Source organism: Balaenoptera musculus, chromosome 6, assembly GCF_009873245.2.
Source record: "Balaenoptera musculus isolate JJ_BM4_2016_0621 chromosome 6, mBalMus1.pri.v3, whole genome shotgun sequence".
NCBI lineage: Eukaryota > Metazoa > Chordata > Mammalia > Artiodactyla > Balaenopteridae > Balaenoptera > Balaenoptera musculus.
In genome coordinates, this window is record NC_045790.1 from 114,068,374 (window position 1) to 114,088,519 (window position 20,146).

Below are 20,146 nucleotides of genomic sequence, written 5' to 3' on the forward strand. Positions count from 1 at the left end.
ACCCTAAGGTTTCCAGCAAAAAATGTCACAGCTGGAAACTGGATTTAGCAGCCATTTCAGCTGCTGCCCACTGCAGGGAAGATAGAGTTTGAAGTTTAAGTACAACCAACCGAGTTAACTGTCAGAACAAGTATTAGTCTTCAGAAGAAATAGTAGGATCCGAATCTCTGTAATGAATCACTCATAACGTCCAGCGTCCAATGAAAAAAATCATCAAATTTACAAAGAAACAGGAACAAGTGAATCATACTCAAGAAAAAAACAGTGTCGAGGGGAACCAACCTTGAGATGACTTAGAAGTCACAATTAGCAGCTTTTATAAATATGGTCGGGGCTTCGAGGAAAATATGCACCAAATCAATGAACAGATGAGGAGCCTCAGTAGAGAAACAGAAACTATAAAAAAGGGCCAAATGGAAATTTTAGAACCAAAAAGCATGAAAACAAATGAACAGTCACTGGATCAGTTTAATAGAAGACTGCAGATGGCAGAGGAAAGAGTCATTGAACTTGAAAATATTCAATAGTTCGATGGAAGTTATACACTCTTAATCACAGAGAGAAAAGGAGATTGAAAAATATGAACAGAGCCTCAGACGTGTGGGACAATATCAACTGGTCTAACAGGTATAATTGGAATCCCAGAAGGAGAAGAAAGAGAGAATAAGGCAGAAAAAAAAAAAAAATTGAAACAGTAGTCCCAAGCTTCCTAAATTCTAAAAGCTCTATGATAAAACTACAAAATGTTGCTGAGAGAAATTAAAGACCTAAATAAATGAAAGTGTATACTATGTTCGTGGATTGGAAGATGATATTGTTAAGATGTCGATTTTCCCCCAGATTAAACTGTAGATTCACTACAGTTCCTATTATAATTCCAACAGACTTTTTTTTAAATTGACAAGGTGATTGTAACGTTGATATGGAAATACAAAGGACTTTAGGATAGTCTAAACAGTCCTATAAACGAACAAAGCTAGAGGATTTACACTGCCTGATTTCAAGACTCTCTATAAAACTAAATCGAGACAGAGTGGTATTGGCATAAAGATAGCTGAATGTATTGATGGGCTAGAATAGAGCATTCTAGAACAGACCCACACATATATAGTCAATTGGTTTTTGTCAAAGAGATCCAAGCAATCCAATGGAGAGAAGAAAGTTTTCAACAAATTGTTCTGAAACACCTGGATATCCATGTGGGGATGAGTAAATGAACTTCGATCCCTACCTCACACCATACACAAAAATCCATTTGAGATGGATCAGAGACCTAAACATAAACACTGAAACCATATAGGTCTTAGAAGAAGATACAGGAGAAAGTCCTTTGCAACCTGGAAGAAAGCAGAGATTTCTTACACAAGGCACAAAGATTTTGTAGGTGCAACACAGGATAGAGTCAGGACACCATAGAAGAAAAAGTCAGTAAATTAAGCTTCATTAAAATGAAAAATGAGGGCTTCCCTGGTGGCGCAGTGGTTGAGAATCTGCCTGCCAATGCAGGGGACACGGGTTCGAGCCCTGGTCTGGGAAGATCCCACATGCTGCGGAGCAGCTAGGCCCGTGAGCCACAACTGCTGAGCCTGCGCTCTAGAGCCTGTGCTCCGCAACAAGAGAGGCCGCGATAATGAGAGGCCCACGCACCGCGATGAAGAGTGGCCCCCACTTGCCGCAACTAGAGAAAGCCCTCACACAGAAACGAAGACCCAACACAGCCATAAATAAATAAATAAAAATTTAAAAAAAGCTGTTTATTATTTAAAAAAAAAATGAAAAATGAATGTTTATCAAAAGACACCATTAAGAAAACGAGTAGCCATGCCAGAGACTGGGAAAAAAAGTTCAAAAAACATATCTGACAAAGGACTTGTATCCATCGTATATAAGGAACTCCTAGAATTCAATAGGATCAAGGCAACCAATTTTTAGAAATGGACAAAAGTCTTGAGCAAGCCTTTCTCATAGGAAGATACACAAATGTCCATGAGTACACAGAAAAAATGTAAACATCATTAATCTTTGCAAGAATGCAAAATAAAACCGCAATTCTCTCTCACTACATACCTGCTCTAATGGCTAAAATTAAAAAGGCTGGAACCCACCAGAGCTGGAGAGAACCGCAACAACTGTAACTCGTGTACACTGCTGGTGGTGGAGTGAACGCTGCAGCCACTTTGGAACAATGCTTGGCAGTTATTGATGAAGATAAACACACACACCTCCCCTTTGATCCAACACTTCCACTCCTCATGGAATTTCATTTCCAAAGGAAATGAGAGCACATGTCCACAAAAAAAAAAACAAACAAAAAACGGCAAACGCTCATAGCAGCTTTTATTTACAATAACCAGAACTTGGAAGCAACCCAAATGTTCATCAAAAGGAGAATGGATGTCAAATTGTGGGATTAGGACTCAGCAATAAAAAGGAATGAATTGCTGATGGAGGCAACAGCCTGGATCTCAGGGACATGATGTTGAGGAGAGGAAGCCAGACACAGACGTGAACGTAACAGACGATGCAGTTGATGCGACGTTCTAGAACAGACGAAGGGAATCTCTGGTGAAGAACAGTAAGAGGCGGGTTACTAGGGGAGGGGAAGGGGTCGATCAGGGGCGTCCCCTTGTCAAAATGGTAGAGCTAAGGGTACATCTTGATCTACATAAATCCTATCCCCCAAATGAGAAGCCTATGTTAAGGTATTCCGCCCCATGCTCGAAACGCAGTAGGTGCTCTGTAGACACAGTAGGTGCATGTAGACGTCGGTGCATGCCTAGATATGCGGATGGTGCCAGGGAAGAGGGTGGCAGAGAAGGGACTCTGCCCCTCGGCACCTTCCATAGCACCCCACGGTCCACACTGGTGTCCAAGCGTCTTTCAAGTCACTCCTGTCTGGGAAGCTTCTGACCTCTCCAGCCTTCACTGTCCTCTCCGTCAAGCGCAGCTCTTGCTTGGGGTCCTAATGGGGCAGGTGCCTGCATCACCCTAAGATCGACAGATCGCCGGTTCTATTTCTCTGAAGAACCCTCAGTGCCCACGCCATCTGGTCCTCAGCCAATGAAAGCGTTACGACCGGTCCACCTACCAGGAGATAGCAGAGCAGGAACGCGGCTTCCGAAAGACCATGTGGCCAGTTCCCCGCCCGTGCACCCCGGCTTCCGCATCCGCACGACAGAGAGCTATGGGCTCAGTTGCATCTCGAGCCCTGATTCCGGTTGACTGATGGTGGGGGCTGCATGCGGGTCTTTGCTGAAAACGATTCTGAGCTGGATGGGATAGAGTCCTGGGGTCAGTTAGGATGTTCCCCCTAATGTGGGATGAGAAAGGGGGCTCCTGGGCTGGCAGATCGCTGTCCCTGCACCTGAGGGCCTCGAGGACCCTTCCCAGGCTGACGTTCAGTTACTTTATTCATTTCATCGGCTCGTAGAATATTTAACTGTCAAGGTCCCCCTATCCACCCCACTTCCTTCCACTGGCCCATCAGAGCAAAGCCGATGACTGTCTTCAGACGGTATGAGCGAGCTGATGTGCCTTCGAGGTGTCTCACTGAGCAGCCCGGGGGCCTCCCTGTCTCCCCTCTGTTCCACGCTGTCAGAATTCTCGACAGTGCCTTTGTCACCAGCCTCGCTTGGCTGCATGACAAAAATCCAGGGCGTCTGGCATCCTTCGGGAGGAACCCCTGCAGGTACTTGCCTGGACCCCCAGGAATCTGGTGGGCAGGGCTGCGGGAACTGTTTCCTCTCCTCTGGAGAGGCGGGGGTGATTTGTGTCAACACGCGTGACCGTCCCCAAGGCCCACCTTGGGGGACAGAACCCCCTCTCCGCCTTCTCATTGGTTCTGACGGGAGCTGGGAGCCCTGTCACCATCTGGGTGCTGATTTGCGCCCCAGTTCTCGGCACTGCCGACGTCCAGACACTCGTCTCGCAGTGGAGGGCGGGCGGGAGAGGGGAGGAAGGACGGGCTGGGGCCGAGATCACCCCACAGCTCCCGGTAGCCGCTGTGGAGCCTCAGTGTGTGGTTTTCTAATCTGTGAAAGGGCCTCAGTGCTCTCCATCTCCAAGGGGGTGTGAAGTTGAAAAGCATACGTGTTTTTCGAGTGCCCGCACGTGCGTTGCTATCCCTCGTCGGTGGGTGGGTGACTGTTCCTGTCACAGTTACGGGGGTCCGTTAGCTGGCCTAGCCCCGTGTGATCTGGCTTTGTCCTCAGGCCAACTTTTGCTTCCTCACACCTGGAGTGGTGGTGAAACAGCAAGTGACATACCCCCAAAGCAGCTTCCTCTCCTGCCCTTGCTCATCAGCTACCTGCGGGGGTCTCATCAAGGTGGACACCGGCTCAGCCCGTCCCTGGAATCCGCCCCCCCCGCCACAGAGGGAAGTCTGATGCATCTACCCACTGTCCCATTGCAGCTCGGCCCCACCGGGGAGGTGTCCAGGGCTCTGGGGAGACTGGCTGCCGTGACCTTCCTTGAATATGACACATTCTCTCCAGTAGGTTTGTGGTGATCTGTCTCCCCCGCCCCAGCCTCTAGAATGACAGCTAATATTCAAAAGCTAGGTTTGGGACGGGGCCAGAAACCCACTCGTTAGAGCCGCTGGGTATCGTTTCTGCTCTCGCCTCCCTCCCCTCCCCGCTCCCGGACTCTGTGCGGTGGGAAGGGGAAGTGGTCCACCTCATGCTGACGCCTTTCAGAAGAGAACTTTGCCAGGCCTCCTTTGAGCCAGGCTAGGAGATGTGTCCTCACACAGAGAGGCACTCGGGGCTGGCGTGGGCCTCCCGGGAGAGCTGGCCTCTGAGCACAGCCTGCCCCGAGGACGGACCCCACGGCAGGCTGAAGAGCTGGCTGCCCTGGGCCCAGGGTGGCTCCTGTCCCCGATCCCCAGGCCAGGGTGACCCCTGGGGGCCGGGGGCCTGTGGGAACTGATGGGCAAGTCGGGTTGACTCACTTGCTGTTGGCTCATTCGGTGAAATATCTGCTGAGCACCTACTTTGTATCAGGAGTGGGGATCAGAAGGGAGTAAGAAGTTGGGTTTCGTCTGGGGAAGAGACAGGCTTATCCACAGGCACTTATAAAATAATTGGAGGTGCAGTGAGAGGGATGCCCTTGGTACAAGAGCTCCAGATGGAGAGTCCCGGATGGCAGACTGGGCGGGGGATCCCAGAAGGCCTCTTGGAGGAGGTGTCCCTTGACTGGAGTCTTGCAGATCAGAGGGGATCACTTGTTGGCAAGATCATGAGCTGAAACAAAGGTTTATTGAATCGTAAGTTAAGCGGTAACTTCCCTGGTCCTTTGGGAAGGCGCATCGCACACTCCTCGTTCCTCTCTGCTCTGCTTCCTTGCTGACTGGTGGGGAAATGTCCCCATGCCTGTGAGCTCTGCACTTTGACCTTCACACTTCGACTGCTGGGACTGGGGAGACCTTGGGCTGAGGCGAGAGCGCTCGGGGCTCCAGGTCCCAGGCGTGGGCCCGGGGAGAGGGCGTTTGGTCCCTAGAACTGGCCATGCCTGTCCATCAGCTCTGCAAAGATTCCCGTTAAGGCAGCATCTCGCCCCCGGGCCCCAGCGTGTGTCCCTGCTTTTACTAAAGGCCTGGGGTAGGTGGGCTCTGTCATGGTGGAACCTTCCAGAAGGGCGGCAGGCAGAGCACAAGGCACTCCCAGGCTGCCTGGGTTAAACTACCAGAAACCACGGGAAGCAGGTGCCCTGTCCTTGGACCAGGACACTGAGGCCGAGAGGGAGGGCCTCGCGGTGGCCCCAACTGCCTCTGCCCTCCGGGGGGCCCCCTCGTGGACGTGGCTTCAGCCCCCCACCCCTCTCCCCCGCTTCCCTCCTGTGCAGCGAGCATGACGTGGGGGAGGACATCTACGACTGCGTCCCGTGCGAGGATGAAGGGGATGACATTTATGAGGACATCATCAAGGTGGAGGTGCAGCAGCCCATGGTGAGCCCCCGCTGCCCGCCCCGCCCCGCTGCCCCGCCCCCGCTGCCCCGCCCCCGCTGCCCCGCCCCGCCCCACCTTTAAAGCGTCTGCGCAGACCCCACCGCCTGAGCCACCGAGGGGCAGCCGCACCCGGTCCTTCCCGGCCCCCACGGGGTTCATCCCCTGCGCCAGTCGGCCAGGTCCCTTCTTTCCTATGAAATGTCCTAGGGAGACCGGGATGTGACACCACTGCCACCCCACCTCCCCGGACGTGTTGCTCTGGAATTCTCCTCCGGAGGGCGTGCAGGACCCCGAGTCCTTCCTGCCCAGGGAGCCTTAGATAGTGACTCGGTGCTGGTCTCAGGCAGCCTGCATCCCTCTGCCCTTAGCCAGCCGTGCGTCTTTCCTGCGCGAGGATGTTTATTTCCGACGGGCGTCGGCTAATCACGTCTCCGATGTTCGTTTGCTGCAGCTCCGCGTGCTGCCCGCAGCTGCTGTACCGGGGAGGGAGGGTTCCTGCCAGGCCAGGACAGGAGACGGGGACCTGGTGGCGTGGACCACAGCCCTTTCGCACCCCCAGACTCCTGGGGGCAGTCGCGATGCCAGTTGCCAACTATGGAGGCTTTTGATACCATTTGCCTTCACCAAAGAAATGGGGGCAATTTCTCTGAAAGCAGGTTTCAGCCTTTTCCCTCAGCGTGGAAGCCACCAGCTGGTGGTGGAGAAACAAAAGGGTAGGACACAGCTCCCCACGAGGCCTCTCAAAGGGGCCCTTCCCGCTCTCTGCCGGGAGACATGCCGAGATGCCCGCAGTCGGCTCACAGCCCCAGATGCTGCTTCTAAGAACGGGTTTCTCATTTTGCCCCTCAAGGGTCTGAAGGTGGGTTTCGGTCCCCACAGTTACCAGGAATCTCACTCTGGAGAGTCAGCTGTGGGTCTGTGAGCCCAGGTCTGCCCCCGCCCCGGGCAGCCTTACGGTAGGCAGCTCTGCTTCACCTTCCAGGGAAGTGGGCTCAGGGGGCCGGAGGGCTCTCCTTAGCCACCCTAGAGCCCGCCTGAGCGGCTGGCTGGCCTCCCACATTGCCAGCAAGCTGAGTGAGATGGGCGCCGCCTGACTCCCCAAGCCCTTTGGAAGCTGGGTGTCCTTGGGTCAGGAGAGGGCATGTGGGTGTAGTGGCCTGTGTGGTCGTCTGGGGGGACCCCCTGCCCCCTGGCTGTACGAGGTCCCACGAGACCCCGTCTGCACCTGGCTTGCTCGAGTGGGCGCTCCCCAGAGGCCGCTGCTGTCCCTGGTGCTGAAGGCACATGACAGGACCCGGGGCGTTCGCAGGACCTGCGGGGCTGGGGGAGATGCCCCCCTGTGTCCTGGGGACAAACCAGCGTCCCACCTGCCCAGCGATGCTTAGTGTCCCAAGTCTCGGCGCTGGGCTCACGAGCTGTCCTGTCCATCCAGGCAGGGCGGGCCTCCTGCCACCCGCCAGGTCCTCTGAGATAAAACAGCTGGTTTTATTTCCTCCCCTGTCATGTCTGGAGCTATCTGAACGGTCTAAGTGGAAAGTATTGGGAATAGTGATGTTTCTAAAGGAAGATACAGCCAGGAGATGGCAGGTGCCACTCTCAGAGCCCGGCCGTGGGGAAGCTGCCATGTGCTCGGTCCTGGTGCTGTTCCCCCACCCCCGGCCCAGCCAGGCTGCCATGCGGGCGGGCGGAGGGTGTGATGTGATCTCTGGGGCTGTTGGCTAATGTGGGCGAGCTCCCTGACTTCTCCAAGCTCGGCTTGAATAAGCATAAGCATTGCTAACTGGTTCTTTGCCCTATTTATTTCTCCATGCTTTCAGATTAGATACATGCAGGTAAGTGGCAGGTGGAGGGGAAGCCCGGGGTCAGTTCTGCCAGCACCGTCTTCCTCTGCCTTCCGGGAGGAACTCGGGACCCTGTCCCCAGGGAGACGCTGTTGGGCAACACATTCTTACATACAGTTTTAGGGGAATTGTGAACCCTCAACACTGAATTCCCAGGCTGAGCGGGGCTTCGGGCTTTGGGAAGGAGCCTGGGGGGCCTGGGTGATGTGCCCGCCTGGCAGGTTACTTTGGAGAACTGTGGCCCCAGCAAACCCATGCGGGGCCCTGGGGCATTTCTTGGAGGAGGAGGAGGGCAGGTATGAGTCCAAATGGCACGTCCCACATCCCAGCACTCTTTCCCCGGAGCCTTGCTTGCTCAGTCAGCCTGAAAGGACTTAAGGAGAGTGTCTGGACCATCCACAGAACCTCCGACAGTCAGCCCACCTGCTGCCTCTTCTCCGGCCCCTGTGGCCACAGTCTCTTGGTCAGTCCCACCCCAGAGGTGGGGCAGGCCCTGCCTCAGAGGCGTGTCCTCAGTGACCCCTGCCGACGGGCTGTTAGCTCAGAACCTGGTCAGAGGCAGTGGACATTTGGAAAGTCCAGCCCTGTGGGGAATTGGCTTCTTTCTCTGAGGCAGTAGCAGGCTGAAGCTGGGAGGGTGGATCACTTGGTGGACACGGGTCCTCAGGGAGCTGGTCAGACCCTCTCCCTGTGCACACAGTCGGCGCTTTAAGCATGTGACGCCTGCTGTATATGCTGGAGGGGGTGACCAGTCTGGAGGAGAGAGATTCAGAAGCCTCTGTCCCATCTCTGCGCTGTCGTCAGTTCTCAGGGTCACACCACGTCCCCTCCCCTCTGCCTCAGCCTCCCCGTCTGCAGAAAGGAAGGGAAGGGCCTTTTGTCTCCCATGCGGCCCCCTTCACGCTCAGTGACCCCACGGCCGAGCCCGGGCGGGCGGCAGGTGGAGGGCATGGCGGGGTCCTGGCTGACCTCCTGTGTCCCCTCTAGAAAATGGGCATGACGGAGGACGACAAGAGAAACTGCTGCCTGCTGGAGATCCAGGAGACGGAAGCCAAGTACTACCGGACCCTGGAGGACATTGAGAAGGTGGGCGTGGCCGCCGGGGCCACCCAGGACCCCTGCCTCCTGGGAGACGCTGTCACCGGGCAGGGACTCAGGGCAGCGGTGACGGAGGCGGGGCTCAGGGGCCCTCTCGGTTCTGCACCCTCCACCAAAAAGGAGGTCGCCCTCACCTTTCCTCTGCCCTCTGCCCTCTGCCCCCACACAGGCTGTGGGCTCCACTCAGGCCAGTCTCCTCGTCAGCCGCCACCCTTGGCCCTGGTCCCACCTCCCACCCTTTGGCCTCAGCTCGGACCCTGGACTGTCCCTGAGCTTGTTTCGGAGGCTCCTTCCAGCCTAAACGGGGCGTCGTTACGGCTTCTGCTCCTGAATGCGCTGAGCTAGGCTCTCTATGTTTGCATCCTCACCCAGAGCTAGACGCCTTCTGTATACGCTCCCACCCAGGCCAGGCGCCGAGTGAGCTCCTGATGTACACCTCCCCCCTGGGGGGCTGCCTGCACTCAGCCTGCCCCTCCGTAAGCTGCGACAACCGCAGTACCACCCACCGTGGGCATCCTGCACGTGGGGCGCAGCTGGGCCCAGTGACGTGAGTCTTTGGAGCTCCTGTGGCGGACCGTGTGCTCCCCTCAATGGCTGGTCGCTGCCGTCTCCCTGCCGGCCTGCCCAGCTCCCGGAGAACCACGGATGGGCCTTCTCCTGCCATCCGCCCTGGCCTCCTGTGGGCACTGGCACAGAGCCATTTCCCCGTCACTTGGGCATCCTCACTGCCCACTGCCAGTGTGCGCTGGCCTGAAAGAACCAACACGGTTTTTGAGATAGACCCTTCCTGGCTAGGTTTTCATTGCAGAGTAGGGCCAAGTGTAGCCATAATGGGGTTGCCCAAGTAGATCCCCACTATTTAGGGCAATGTGGAGCCTCCAGCCAGGAGTCGTGAGATGCCGCTTGGCCCCAGGTCTGGCCCAGGCTTGACCTTTCCCCTCCTCCCGCCCCACTCAACCCTTGTGTGTCCGCCCTTCAGCTCCTCCCCTCCCCCGACCACCAGCTTTTCTGCAGACACACGGTCCCAGCTGCCCACCCCGCCCCCAGCAGTCCCACTCCTTTGAGTCCCAGCTCCCGGGTCAGCTCCTTCCAGGGCCCTGCAGGCTTCACGTAGCCCGAGTTGCGTTGCAGAAAACCGGCGGGCCGCTGTGGCCCGTCTCCACCCCCGGGATGTGGGCTTTGAGGGCGGGTGCTGCCCATCTACGGGCGCAGTGCACGGCGGGGGTTGAGCTGGGGCCGTGCCCAGCCGGGGCGTGCGTGTGCTGAGTGCTCTTGGGGATGATCGTGTTTGTAATCGTCCCCTAGCCGTGTCGCCATCCCCGTGTCAGGGGAGGAAACCGAGTCACACAGTGGCCGGTGCTGGCACGGCACAGGGAGAAGTGCTTGGGTGCGTCCAGCAGCCACTAGTGTTTGTTCGTTTGGACAGGTCTCTCCTGCTCCACACAGCGGCCAAGGAGAGGGCCAGGGGACCAGGACCCTGTGGGAGAAGGGGCAGGGAGAGGGGAGGGTGGCTGGTCGTCCCCTGCGGGGGCCTCCAGGAGGCCAGGGGCAGAAGCACCCCTGCCACTGTGGCGCTTGCGGGGCTGGAGTGGGCCTCTTGATGACAGATTTGGGGGCGCACTCATGGGTGTAGGCTCAGGAAGTGGTGTCGGGTGGGAATCACGGCACTTTCTCGGTCCTCAGGCGCTCCCTTGGGCGATGTCTCTCACCTCCCGGGAGGACCCCACTTTCTCAAATATCTCAAAAAGCAGAGCCCACCCTGGCTGGCCTTCGGGTGGAAGTCCAGCGCCACATGCAAGGGGCCCTCTGGGGAGCTTTGCCCACCGGGCGGGGCGGGTGCTCGCGCTGGGCCTCGGGCCTGACCCCCACCCGGTCCCACACTTCCCGCGCAGGTCTCCCCTTCTCCAGTAAGCGTGGAGCCCCCGCGTGTGCTGGGCTGAGCGGCCGCCCCGCAGGACCCTTGGTGGCGGAACGGGGGTGCTGCCTGCAGTCGCCTGTTGTCTCTGAGGCCGTTAGAGTCCCTCCGACCGGTGACTGTGGCCTCGAAGGTGACTGGCATCCTTCAGGCGGTGATGGCAGTGATGGGCTTCTCTCTTCCAGAACTACATGACCCCTCTGAGGCTGGTGCTGAGCCCGGCGGACATGGCGGCCATCTTCATCAACCTGGAGGTAAGGGTCCCAGCCCTGGCTCACCGTGTGCGGGCTGGAGGTCCTGACCTGCTCGGACGTCAGGCGGGCTCCCGCTTGACCGTCCCCAGGGCTTGCATGGTTGATCCTGGCTGAAGGGTGCTTTCGTGGCTGACAGATGGGGGGCGGTGAGCAGCCCCCCTTTTCTCGGGGACTTTGGTTTTAGGAGACGGAGGACACAGCTTCTCGGAGCTTCCCTGCCCAATACTGTGCTGGCGGGTATGCACACTCCCTGGAGGAAGCATTAGGTTTTGTCATCGGTGGAGGGAAGTGTGTCCCCTCCCCCTCTCTGAGCAGACAGAGCCCCCTCACTGCTCTGCAGTGTCTGAACACGGACACCGGAGGGCCATCCCGCGTGGGGAGGCTCACCTTGATGTGGTCAGCAGAGCCGCGGCCGGAAGCTGCGTGTGGGTGGGCTTCGTCGGGGAGCGCTGGCCCTGCTCTTGCACGGGATGCCAGCGGCTTGAGGGGTGGGCGCTGGTCACCTCCTGGGTGAGGCTGACGCAGACCCCGGAGCTTCGCGCCCCCTGCGCCCCCCGACCCAGAGTTCATCCTGCCGTGAGCCGTGGCACACGTGGCCGCGGAAGGACTGGGAACCTGGATGGGGGATGGTGCTGCCTGCTAGCTGCCCCTCTGCTCTGAAGTGTGGACACACCTCCCCAGGGCCAAGGCCCCCCTTCCACAGTGGAGAGACTTCACCCCTCGGGGCCCCTGAGCCCCTTCAGCCCCTCACACAGCGGGCGGGTCCCGAGGATGCTGGCTGGGGTCGGGCGCCGTGTGTCTGGACAGGCTGCTGCAGACTGTGGACGGCTGTAGCACCTTCTAGTGAACGGCACCCGGTGTGTACGCGAGGAGGTGCACCCAGCGCCTGGCCGCTCACGGGGACGTCCTCCCGTCGAAACGGCAGCCCGGAAAGAGCGTGATCGCAGAGCCCGCGTGCCCCCCAGCCTGCTGCGCCTCCTCATGCGTGGTTGCTTTTTGTCCCAGGACCTAATCAAGGTGCATCACAGCTTCCTGAGGGCCATCGACGTGTCCATGATGGCGGGGGGCAGCACGCTGGCCAAGGTCTTCCTGGACTTCAAGGAAAGGTGAGTGGCCGGGGCCTCTGGGGCGTCCGGGCGCCTCTCCGGTTCCATCATGGGGACGGGGCAGAGCTGGTGGGCGAGTTCACCCAGGTTACCGCTGCGTGGTGCCCGAGGCGGGGGTCGGTGCTCCCACACTCACCCTGTCCTCACTTGTAAACTGAGAAAACCGCCTGCCCTCCCTGCCGTCGCAGCCTGGATGAGAGGGGCCTCTCGGGGGCTCCAGCCGCCCCCTCTGCCTCTATTCTTGGGGGTCTTGGTGGCTGAAGGACACTCGTGCCATCACGATGCCCCTGCCGTGCTGCAGACCCCAGGGGGATCGGGCACCGGGAGAGTCTGCCCCTGAGTTCTGTGCCTGGGGGGGCGGTGACCTGTGGCACCTGCTACTGCAATAACGGCACCCACCCCCGCCTGTGCCAGCCTGAGTGAGGGGCTTCAGGGGCTGCAGGGAGCCATGGCTGAGAGCCCAGGCTCCGGGTCCCCAGGGCTGAGGCCATGCCGCTGCTTCTACACGACACCACACCCAGACTTCTTTATCTGTCGGTCAGGGGCCACAATGGCGTCTGTGCCACTTGGTGCCCTGAGGGTGAGCAGAGGCCAGGCCAGCGCTGCCGACACGCTGGTCCACACCCAACGAAGCCTGCGGTGACCGTGCAGGTGGAGGGGCCGGATCTGGGCAGCCGGGCGGGGGTGCGGACAGCAGCCCTGGACACGGATGCGTGGCCATTGTGGCATAAACTGGCTTCAGCCCTGAATGTGGGGAGACGTGGTTCCAAGACCGAGAAGCGCAGAGCCCTGGATCTTCCAGTGGTGCCCTGGTCCTGTGCGAGTCTCCGCAGCTTTGGGGCAAGTGTCCATGGAGCCCGAGGGGGTATAGATGCTCTTGTCAGAATCCGAGGCGGCCTGTCTCCTCCAGGCCCCTCCCAGGTGGTTAGGCTGAGTCTAGACGCAGAGAGGGTGCCGGCCTCCACCCCGCCGGAAAGTCACCTGTGATAATCATGCCCGTTAGTGGGGTCCCTGGTCCAGAATCAAGACTGTCAATGGGAGAGAGTGACAGCTCATTAGGAATCAACGCAGGGGCGTTTTTTTAAAAAAAAAGTATACTGCTATTACATGGTCCCTGTGAATCTATTTGATTGTTTGCTTTAAGCGCCTCTGTTTGTCACCCCAGTTGATGGAGGGGGTACGGAGGCAGCCTTCTGTTCTCTAGAATGTCCTGCTGGAGCCTGGCAGAGGGGATTGGGATTCCGGAAGCTTCCAACTAGGTGTGAGGGGGCAGCTGTCAGGATGGCTCTGCCGTCCCAGCGGAGAGCTCGGGCCCCTGCTTCTTTCCCTCGCGCCTTGGCAGCTGGCGCTTCAAGACGGGATACTGACAAGGACGAAGCCAGATGACGTGAAGGGCTCACAGGATGCCAGCGTTGCAGGGTCCCGGGAGATGGTGGTTTTAGCCACTGAAATCTCAAGAGATGCATCAGGAGACGGTGCCTGGCTTTCTATCCCTCATAGAATCTTTGGAGAAGGAGCCCAAAGGTTCTGTCTTCGTGGTGCCTCTGCCTGGCTGCTTGTCGAAGCCGCCTGGGAGCTTGTTAAAAATACCAATTCCTGGGGCTTCCCTGGTGGCGCAGTGGTTAAGAATCCGCCTGCCAATGCAGGGGACACGGGTTCAAGCCCTGGTCTGGGAACTAGATCCCACATGCCGCGGAGCAACTAAGCCCGTGCTCCACAACTACTGAGCCTGCGCTCTGGAGCCCGTGAGCCACAACTACTGAGCCCACGTGCCACAACTACTGAAGCCTGCGTGCCTAGAGCCCATGCTCCGCAGCAAGAGAAGCCACTGCAATGAGAAGCCTGCGCACCGCAACAAAGAATAGCCCCCGCTCGCTGCAACTAGAGAAAGCCCGCGCGCAGCAATGAAGACCCAACGCAGCCAAAAAAAAAAACCGATTCCTGGGGTCTGATGAGGGATCCTGGGAGCTGTAGAAGGCACAGGCCGGTGGGGACCCTGGGTCCGTGTCACCCTCATGTGCGGGAGGGTCCCCTGCATCGCCCATCAGGTAACTCTCAGCTCCGCTCACAACCCTCTCTGCACAGGCAGATGCATTCCCAGGCGCCTTCACCTAGGATCACCTGAACGTGCCTCCCCCAGGTGCCCTGTAGCTCCAGGCAAGGAGCTGTGGCCTCCTGCACGGGCGAGGATCCTCAAGCCTGCTTTCTGAGGGGCCATGAGTCAGGGGGCTCCCGGAAGCCATGAGAGAGCAGGCAGTGCCCATGTACGGGTGGCAGACACAGCCAGAGGAGAGCAGACAAGGTTTCTTCAGGCACCAGCAGGTGAGGGCATGCTGGCCGGCCCGGGCAAGGGGATGGGGATCAGGTCTGGGGGTCAGGCCGGCTCCCTAACCCGCCCTCTGCCCCCAACAAGGTTTTCCTCTCACCTGGCTGCAAGCCACCGTGCTAGGTGAGCCCAGGGCGCGCCCCGCTGGTGGACTTGAGCTGACTGTCAGACCTGACCCTCGCCCAGGTGATGGGCACAGCGGACACTTCTCAGCACCTCGTTAGTGCTGCGCCTTGGCTGGGGGTCGGACGGGCACTGAGGCCCAGTAACCCAGCTCAAGGCCGCGTGGCCGAGGTACAGATGGGTGACCTGCCCTCTCCTGGGACCCTCCCCGTCCCCGGCGCAAGGGCTCTGCTGCCTGGCCTGTCCCCGTGGTCCAGTTTGCCTGTGATCAAGACCTCGCACCATCCGCTACACACAACCTCGGGCTGGCCTGCCCCCAGGCCTCCTTTCCTCTGGGAATGACTGACGTTTCCGCCTCGGAGAATTGCAATGAGCAGAATGCATCCTGGCACCGAGAGCTCTGCAGATGGTCACCCGCCCAGCGAGGCATCGGGGGTCCAGGCACTTTTCTTGGGGTCCCTTTGGGGGAGGGGCTGGCTGCATTTCATCAGACCTCATTTGCCAAATCACCGCCCCTCCCAGCGTCCGCCTTTTCTGGCACGTCCCTTCTTATTTCTGAGTCAGCCCCCAAGGCCCTGGTGTTCGCTGGTTTACCGATTCTGCAAGCATTTATGGGGTGCCTGCTGTGTGCGGCTCCAGAGCTCTGGGCCAAGGACATCGTGGTGAGCGAAGCAGGCTCGGCTCTCCCTGGGAAATGAGTCCACAGACGAGAGACTTGTCGTGGGCTGTGATGGTGCCTGAGAGCACAGGGAAGGGGAGGGGGATGTGGGGGAGGGACTTGTAGCACAGGCTGGGGCCCCCTGAGGACCTGGGGGAGAGGGGATCAGCCCTGAAGCCATGTGGGACAGCCAGGAGCTCTGACTGTAGAAGCTGAGGGTCAGCCAGGAGCTCTGACCGTTTGGGGAACTGCCAGAGGCCGGAGGAGTGAGAGCGAGGGGGCGAAGGGGAGGCTCTCCAAGGAGCAGTTACAGGGCTCTGCAGGATCTGGTGGGCCAAGATAGGGATTCATAATTTTTTTAATGAGGGCAGGAGAAGCCACTGAGGAATTCAAGGGGCAAGATGCCGGCAACTCCTCACTGATGAAGGCTGGGGTAGTATCCAGGTGTGGTATGAGCAGTGCGGAATGGCAGAGGACAATCACCTCCCTCTTTTTGGAGCTTATTCTCCCATTAATGCAGCCTCGAGCCTCAGACAAGGCAGATGCTCCTGTTGACCTTGCCATGTGGGCTTAAAGGAGACGTCTCCCACACAGAGGGAGCTGGCTCTCGGGCAAGGTTTGCATTGAAGTCACACTGTTTGTATTTATTGCTGGGGCTGACCAAGGTGGGCCTGGAGCCTGACTTCTCGTGGGTCCGTGGTTCGGGCTGGATGGAGCCTGGGGAGCTGGTGGCCCGGTGGTAAGGTGGGAGGACCAGCTCTTAGGAGGGACTGTCTGTGGGGCTTTGCACAAGTGCTGTTAGGAGGAACGTCGTTCAGAAGGGCAGGTTCCCCGCCCCAGGACCCCGTGGGATTTCCGTGAGTGGGGAGAGAGAGGCTCTGGGCAGGTGAGGGCTTCGGCGCTCTGCAGCTTCTCCTTGCTCTTAGGTTAGGTGGACGGCGCTGCCCTCTGGCTGTGATTTCCATTCACGGGAACCAGGGTCTCTGGGGGCCTTTCATCTCAAAGCCCGAGGTCAGGTGGTCCTGCACAGGGACAACCCTCTCGTACCCCCTAGAGCCCCCGCAGGGGTTCGCGTGCCTGCCCTGTCGGGAGGGCTGCCCTGGGACCATCAGCTGGAGAGCCCTTTACCTCCCGCCCTGTCCAGACCTCCTTTCCCAGATGGGGCAGCTCAGGACGGGAGAGGGGTGGGGCCTTGGCCACGCGTGGTCTCAGCTTGTTCCCGTGTCCCGGGTGAACACCTGGGCGCATCACCTGTGTCCTGGGACGCGCTCCGTCCTGTCCCCGGCTGTGTGGGCTGAGACAGAAGTGACGCAGTGAGGAACTAAGGCGTCAGATGTATTTCTGTGAGAGGCATTCAGCCTCCCTTTATGGGGTCGGGGTTGAAAGTTCAAGCAGTTAAATAACATACCCCCAAGCTGGCGGCCAGCATCTGCCACCTCGTGGAAGAGCAGAAGCGTGACGAAGCTCGCTCAGCTGACAGCCCGGGACACCGGCACGCAGGGTCAGCGGGGACAGAAGTTAGGAATGAGGTGGCCACGTTACACGCGAACCGGTCGACTTCCTCCGTGGCAAGAGCGCTGGAACCTTTGGGTTGCTTCTCCAGCGTGACGGAAATCACGTGTACAGAGCAATGTCACGCAAGCGTGCATCAGGCCGGGTCGGGGAGACCGCCTTCCCCGGGGCCTCGGGTGGCTGGTGTTCCCAGGCGCTCCAGTGGGACCTTGAACCATCTAGTCCTCCGTGTGTGCGTTGCCTTACTTCCAAGTTTCTGGTTTTTTTCTTAAACTTCAGTACATGAAACTGGCTTTCTTTCTCTCCCTTCCTTCCTTCCTCCCTCCCTCCCTCCCTCCCTCTCTTTCTTTCTTTTTGGCTGCGTTGGGTCTTTGTTGCTGTGCGCGGGATTTCTCTAGTTGTGATGAGCGGTGGCTTCTCTTGTTGCGGAGCACGGGCTCTAGGTGCGCGGGCTCAGTAGTTGTGGCTCGTGGGCTCTAGAGCGCAGGTTCAGTAGTTGTGGCGCACGGGCTTAGTTGCTCCGCGGCATGTGGGATCTTCCCGGACCAGGGCTTGAACCCGTGTCCCCTGCATTGGCAGGCAGACTCTCAACCACTGCGCCACCAGGGAAGCCCCTTAATCAACTTTTATATGAAAATCCTGAACTTAATAGCAGACTCCTTGAAGTGGAAACCAGGGCTCAGGTTCTCATGCAAAGTGGCTCCTGGTCAGTGTGTCACACTCTGCCAGGTGCGGCCGGGTGCTTTCCGAGGCTTGGGACTCAGGACCCGGCCATCTGTCCCAAACCCCCAAGGCCCCAGGGAGGGGAGACCTGCCCAGGGGCTCAGGTGGCAGAGCCGGGGTGCTGGATGCCCGGCCCAGGTGTGGTCACCGCGGGTCCCTCGGGCCGTGCAGGGAGAGCCTGGGGTGTCCCACAGACCCAGCGGGATGCAGTGTCATCTCCTCCAAAGTGAAGCCAGCAACAGGCCTGACTGCCTACCCCCAGCGCCTCGCCAGGTACCCCAGGGTGAAGCAACGTCCGCGGAGGACAGAGAAATGGGCCTGAGGTCATCCTCACCCGTGCTTCCCAGAGCTGGGCCGGGAGAGGCCGCCAGACGTTTGCTGACACACAGCCTAACCTGCGTCTGGCAGGGCGTCCCTGGAACATCATGCACGGGGCCTGGCCTCCTGGTGTCGCCCTTTATTAGCTGGTGATTCTTAGCAAGTTCATTGAGGCCTTGGTTTCCCCGCTGGAGAGTGGGGCTCATCACCCCCACCTCTGTAAGTGGGTTAAAGGGTCGTGACGCTGTGCGTGAAGCTCCTGGCCCTGGTAGCTCCCAGAGGTGGTGACCTTTGCAGTCATCCTTATTACAGCCAACGACGTCACCTGCCTGGTCCTCCAGGGGCCTACTCGGTAGTCGGGTGACAAGATTTTGAAAGATGAAGTTTCAGGCTAGTAACCCAAGGCCCTGAGAGCGCCGGGCCCCTGGTGCCGGGGGCTCTGGTCTGTCGGCCCTGGAGGATCGTGGTGGGGAGCAAAGCAGAGGGTGTTAGGAGAGAACCAGGATGGCAGGCAGGCAGTGGGCGCAGGGGAGGCTGGAAGCGGGGAAGGCAGGGCTGGATTAGAGAGAGCTCCTGCTCCCCCCTCCCCAGCCCGCATCTCCCCTGGATCCGCGGCTCCTCCCAGCCCCCCGTCTCCCAGGTGATGGGGGCTGACGTCACCCTGCCCTGAGAGGCCGGTGGCTGGAACCCAGGCACAGACCGTCGGGGCCATGTGGAAGCAACAAGGGCTGACCCACGGGGTCCCCGCACCTCGAAATGTCAGCTCAGGGGCCGGCCCCCCAGGGCAAGCGCAGAGCCGGGCCGGGCCTTAGTGCCCACTGCCTGCGGGCTGGAACATGAGCCACCTGGGGAGGCAGGGGCTTCTGTCTGGCTTTGGCTCTTTCCAGGGGCGGGATGGGGGGCTGAGGGCGGCACCCCCAAACCCGGTCCTGACCTGAAACAGAACCACAGAAGAGGGCCTCCTTGGGTTCGGGGAAGGCAGCGTGCCCCTGCCTCCCCACGGTTGGCAGCCCTCCTCCTGGGCAGGGCAGGGAAGGGTTGGCAGCCTCATGGAAAGAACAAAACCGTTAAGTGTGCTAACACGTGAGAAGCTGTCACGGGGAGAGAGCCGTATGCTGCGCTTACAGCCTGACGTGAAAGCGGCACGGGCTCACACCGCGTGTGTGTGTGTGTGTGTGTGCGTGTGTGTGTGCACCCACCGTCCAGGCTCCTGATCTACGGGGAGTACTGCAGCCGCATGGAGCACGCCCAGAACACGCTGAACCAGCTCCTCGCCAGCAGGGAGGACTTCAGACAGAAAGTCGAGGTACTTGGGGCTTCCTGGCCTGGCCCATCCCTTGCCGTTTCCGAGCTTCCAGCTCCCCGGCCTCATGCCCGTTTCATGGGAAGCTGGGGACGGGGCAGTGACGGGACGTTTTTTGTAGGTGATTTTGGCAGATGATTTTTTTTCCTTTTGCATTTTGTTGGGGTTGAGAGTGGGCAGGGGGAGGTCACCAGCCCAGGCCAGGGCCCAGCCTGGGTGCAGCTGTGGCAGGACCCCAGGACCAGATCCGGCTGAGTGGGGGGCTGTGACTGACCCCTGACCCTGGCCTATCGGGACCCCACGGGGGCCCCAGGTGACGGACGTTTGCTGGGAGCCTCCCACCCCTGCCGCGTCATCCCCCCAGAGGCTGGGCTTCCCATGTTGTATCTGGCCGGTCAGACGGTTCTCAGGGTGAACCCTGGTGCCACGTCCCTTTGCTCCGGCCGTGCTGGGGGTGACTCGCCCCTCGGAGAGGCCCGATGCCCTCGTGTGTCCAGGCAACCAGTGGGGAGCCCCTGGTTGCTGAGGGCGGTACCCCCCTTAGTGTGAGCTGGCCTCCCCCAGTGTCTCTGGTAGACCCCAGGCCAGGGGTCACTCAGAATCCCCCCCGTGTGGCCACTGCAGACCCCTGAGGCTATGAGAGGCAGCAGTCCCCCTGCCCGCCTGCTGTGAAGGCCACCCCTCTGCACACGCCTGGTTTGGGGCGGGTCTCTGGGAGCCGGACCAGAGGAAGACCAGACACCTGGGCCGCAGTTCAGGGCTCGGGTCTGCCCCCGTCCCCAGGCTGGGGGATGGGAGTGTTGGGGTCCGGTGTCCCCGGGCAAGGGTGCTCTAACTCCGCCTGCTCCTCCCCCGACGCCCAGGAATGCACCCTGAAGGTCCAAGACGGGAAGTTTAAGCTGCAGGACCTGCTGGTGGTCCCCATGCAGAGGGTGCTCAAATACCACCTGCTCCTCAAGGTGAGACTGGCTGGAGTGGGTCAGGGCCCGGCAGCCCCCGGGGCGTGGCGTGGAGCCCACAGACAG

The 20,146-nt window shown here is 59.4% G+C and overlaps 1 protein-coding gene across 7 annotated transcripts in view; it reads left to right on the plus strand.

The window, feature by feature from the left end:
* Positions 1 to 20,146, plus strand: part of VAV2 (vav guanine nucleotide exchange factor 2) — a 183,741-nt gene that overhangs the window by 131,934 nt on the left and 31,661 nt on the right. For 4 of the 7 annotated variants that reach the window (XM_036854942.1, XM_036854946.1, XM_036854945.1 and 1 more), the window contains exons 5-10: positions 5,842 to 5,944; positions 8,773 to 8,871; positions 10,984 to 11,052; positions 12,058 to 12,158; positions 19,025 to 19,124; positions 19,985 to 20,080. In XM_036854942.1, coding sequence (XP_036710837.1) covers positions 5,842 to 5,944; positions 8,773 to 8,871; positions 10,984 to 11,052; positions 12,058 to 12,158; positions 19,025 to 19,124; positions 19,985 to 20,080 — 568 coding nt within the window. Of the gene's footprint in view, positions 1 to 5,841; positions 5,945 to 7,761; positions 7,777 to 8,772; positions 8,872 to 10,983; positions 11,053 to 12,057; positions 12,159 to 19,024; positions 19,125 to 19,984; positions 20,081 to 20,146 lie in introns of all 7 variants that reach the window. The other 3 variants (XM_036854940.1, XM_036854941.1, XM_036854943.1) reach the window with 1 other exon arrangement.